A 4229-nucleotide genomic window follows, 5' to 3' on the forward strand; every position below is an offset into this window, starting at 1 on the left:
TTAGTCGCTAACATTCCATCCGGGGAAGGCTGGAATCAGAGGGAGTGCAGAAGGCCTGGGTACGTGCACGCCAGGCAGAATTATCTCCAGGGATCACAAAACAGAATACGCTTGAGAAAATACTGCCCACGGGGTGTATTTTATTCCCTCTTAAACAATTTCTGACAGCCAAGGACTGTATACAAGAACACTCTGGTACAGTAATCCTCTATATCTACTAAACAATCCTGCTGGTTATTCCAAGTGGTTGCAAGAAAGTATCTCTTAATAAGCACAGGAACATAAATCACCTCCTGTACCTACCAAAATTTTCACTTGGGAAAACGTGGCATAAAAATTTAAATTAATATTGGAGATGAGATGGTTACTGTTCTTGGAGGACTATTCTTTGATCACAGGTAAGACAGACAGATCTTTATATAAAAGCATAATTAAAAATATCGCAATATTGATCGACTCCTGTAACATTGCACCTCTAGTTTCGTTCAGTACAGGCTTCTGCAATAGCTATGTAACATCTGTCGCTAGACTTACCTGTGATGTAACATTAAAAACCTGTCTATGTGGCTGGTTTTGGTTTAGTTTTGAGGCAGAAGTCTAAAGCAAAGGGGGGCCAAGGAGCTTTGATCTGGAAGTGCTGTGTGCTGTGTGGGGGTTGAGCGCACCATCTTCAGATCAGAGCTAACCGGTACCCACAGACCTTGGAGCACTGGTAAAGCCAGTAAGTAGAACAGGCCTACCCGTGGAAAAAAAAAAGACAAACCACCACCAAACATAATTGTCAGATACGCAATATCCTGCAAAAATGCGCAGGTGTCAGAAAGGGTCATCCACTCTGACTTTCACCCCTAAATCAAGTTAAAGTGTGCTCCTCGTATGAGTTACTACTGGAGGTGCTCTACTGACTATCTGCTGTTCCCTTGGTCCACTTCTGAGCAGTTGTCCAAGTAACAACGCTGACCCGGCCGAACACCGAGTGTCTGCCCTTCAAAGCAAAACACAAGCTCTTGCACGCTTGCTGTGTGCGGGCAGAGCAAAACACGTACCTACCATTTACAACGTAGTTTTTGGCTAATCTCTTATTCCTTCTACCAAATAAAATAACCAAAACCTGCATTATGTTTTCTAGCTACTCACAAGGTGGATTTAGGTGCCATCTACAAATCTGGAATCATTAACTAAAGCTCATTAAAAAAATAACAAAGAGGAGAGGAAAACAAGCGTCGTATGGGTGTACATGCCATGTACTGCATTGTCAAGCATCTATACGCTGCAATTACTAAGACGGAGCAGAAAAAATCAACAGTATGTAATTTCATAAAACCACAGAGAAAACAGACCAGATATTTTGAAAAGATAAAACAAACATACAAGGAAACACCTGAAAGAAAAAAAAATAGAAGCCCATCCTTGTAGGGTAGTTTCACAATTGTCTCTGAAGTCAAAATTTGGAGATAACATTATTTTGTGACCTAAGCTTCACAGTCAGGCAGATCTTCTCTCCCCACCTCAAAAGATTCTTTGCTGATTGACAATAGTTCACGCAGCTCTTTGTTTTCAAGCTGCAAAACCAATATTTTTGCTGAAATAGAAATGAGCTAATTCACAATTAAAGGATTATAATAGAAATGAGCTAATTCACAATTAAAGGATTATAATCTTTAGGTCGCCCCAGTGCTTCACAGCTAAGTAAAACACAAACATCAAGAACTTGAAAATAAACAGATCATGTTCTGCATTTCCTGACCCCACCCCCAAATCGATTTTTTTAAATCCTTTACACATACAAACACAGAAAGTCCCAAGTCAATATAGAGACTCCCAAAGCTTGGCCTGTCTTTAGCAATTGCATCTGTTCTTACCTCCAGCTGAGCTAGTTTCTCCTGAACTTTAAAGAACTGATCATCATCGACTTGAACAGCTTTTCTCATCACCTCTCCCATCTCACATATTCTGTCTATTTGACTTTCAATTTCCTGGAAGATATAAAAGGAATATATTCAATATGTTCGGGCAAAGGAAGCAGCGGTAATTTATCTTTTCTAAATCAATTACTTCCATATTCTTGATTTTGGATTATTTTCCTATTTTGAATTTTAGTCCTTTCCTCCCAAGCATCTGCAATCTTTCTAGCTTGTATTGTATAATACCTGAAGATGAAAACATGTACTTTGTTGTCCATTATCATGAGTCACCAATGAAAACAGTGAATAGAATTACATCAGTCACCAAGATAAGGCACCCCTACTTACTAAAATGGAAATAATTTCATGTGTGACAAGAACTGAGAATGTGAATACGATTAGTATTAGTATAAACAAATTTTATATTGCTGTACTAGAAAAGTATGACTCTGAATTTATAAGAATGCTGAATATAAAAGCAAACAACATTTCAAGACTAAGTGTGAAGTAAACAGCCTCACTTCAGAATGAAGCCAAGCAAGGAAACTAAAATAAGTAAAATCAGAGTCTCCTGAGGTAGTTTTTACAGAATCTGTTGAAACCTGAAAAATTCCAGCATGTGACAGAGCAACAGTTCCTCTTTGAAAAGCACTCCGTTTCAAAATACTGTATTTAGAGGGGAACTCAAATGTGCAAACACAAAGATGTCAGTAATAGGCAAGAAGTAGCTAGGTAAGAATTTGGAAGCTTTTGAAGCATTTTAACATAACATAAAAATACAAGGTTATCATAAAGCACTTTGGGGAATATCAGATAATGTTGCAGGGTAGAGTTTCTTCAAGTGTCAGTAGTTATTACACTGCCTCTGGAAGATAAATGCATTCCCAGAGCAGAGAACTGAGTTTTGAATTCCATTATTTGGAAAATACGTAAACAAATTACAGCACCTAGAAGAGAGCTGGAGGAACAAGAAAGACTTAGATAATCTTGGAAGAAATAATGATTGTTTCTTGAAACTGAAGTATGGTTATAGTAAGAGTATAGCTCTTTAAAAGATATTAAAAAGATTGCTACTATAATCCAAATGGTGGGTAGGGGAAAACTCACGGACTTAATCTGAAATACAGAACTTTGCTCAGATACTGAGACAGTCTAGGTACAATCCATCACAGGTTTCTCCAGACCCTTTTCACCTTTGTACTTCCATGCCATTAAAATGGAACAATAGCAGTGCCTGAGAATAATGCCATAAGTTGTGTTCAAATGTTAAGTCCTGAAAAACAGAGCAACTCGTGCACCTAAGCAAGCACGGGAAGCAAGACATTACTTAACTTCAGAGGATGTAAGCAACACAAAACAGAGAACTAATGAGCTGCCACGTAGCAGTGCAGAGATGTACGCGCAGAGTCAGGCTGGTTCCAGCGTCAATGAAAAAAGCCACGAGATAGGAGATGTCACAAAGTTGAACCAGCTTGCTGTTCTCTAATCACACTAAAATGCATTTTAACAAATGTCTAATTTAATGTCTAACAAATGTCTACCTCAACTCAGCCTTAAATAGAGATTTAATCGTATTACACCTAAGTACCTGATAATAATATAAGCAGGCAGCAGCTATCAGTAGCCACACCTTAGAGTTCTGAAGCCACCGCACCCAAGGCGGACAAAGGGACGTTTTGGGGCCACTGCAGAGAGTACCCAGATGTAAAAACATTTGGGAATGATGATTTCTTAAGAATTAAACATTCTGCAGCTCAGCAATATTTAGGAGGTTCTTCTCACTTTGTTACAATTAGTGGACAGGAACAATAACAACCCTGGTGTCTGATTTTACTGCAGAGAACCCTATGCATTACGCTTAACCCAGGGAATTCACCACATAGTGCATAAAGAACATGTGTTCACCTGGGCCGTGAAAGGGTTATGCTTTTCAGTGTCCTCTGTGATAACTGTTACAACCTGTGTGCTGTAAAAGGAATAGAGAAGAAACCACCAGCAAAGAGAGACAAGAATTTCAAAAAAATGTATTTTGGAGCAGAGACATTCCATGAATGGAAACAAAGGTTGCATGAAAGCAAGCAAGAGACAGGGAACAGGGATCTGTCTTGAGCTTTCTTCTGTCCTCATTCCACCTTACCAAAGAATTAGCCTGATGAACATTCAAGACTGGTTCTGCATCTTCACCTTTTCTCCCTTGCAAAAGCCGTAACATGTGCTTTCTGTATTTGCTCATGATAAGCTCTAATGCATCTTGGTGCTCCTCCAGCGAGATCCATAGCTCTGCAAAATACAGCACGTCATTGCCACAAAGTACGAGCGGTTTTT

At 39.1% G+C, this 4229-nt stretch overlaps 1 protein-coding gene across 1 annotated transcript; it reads right to left on the bottom strand.

Moving 5' to 3' along the window:
• Positions 1–1472: 1472 nt before the first annotated feature.
• SIKE1 (suppressor of IKBKE 1) lies at positions 1473–4184 on the bottom strand (the record flags this gene model as incomplete). Its single annotated transcript, XM_009873684.1, has 3 exons — positions 1473–1562; positions 1863–1976; positions 4042–4184. Coding segments are annotated over 3 exons (347 nt in total), but the record flags the coding sequence as incomplete, so codon positions are not given.
• Between the last annotated feature and the right edge of the window lie 45 nt (positions 4185–4229).

The sequence above is a fragment of the Apaloderma vittatum genome, unplaced genomic scaffold (assembly GCF_000703405.1).
Source record: "Apaloderma vittatum isolate BGI_N311 unplaced genomic scaffold, ASM70340v1 scaffold43477, whole genome shotgun sequence".
Lineage (NCBI taxonomy): Eukaryota > Metazoa > Chordata > Aves > Trogoniformes > Trogonidae > Apaloderma > Apaloderma vittatum.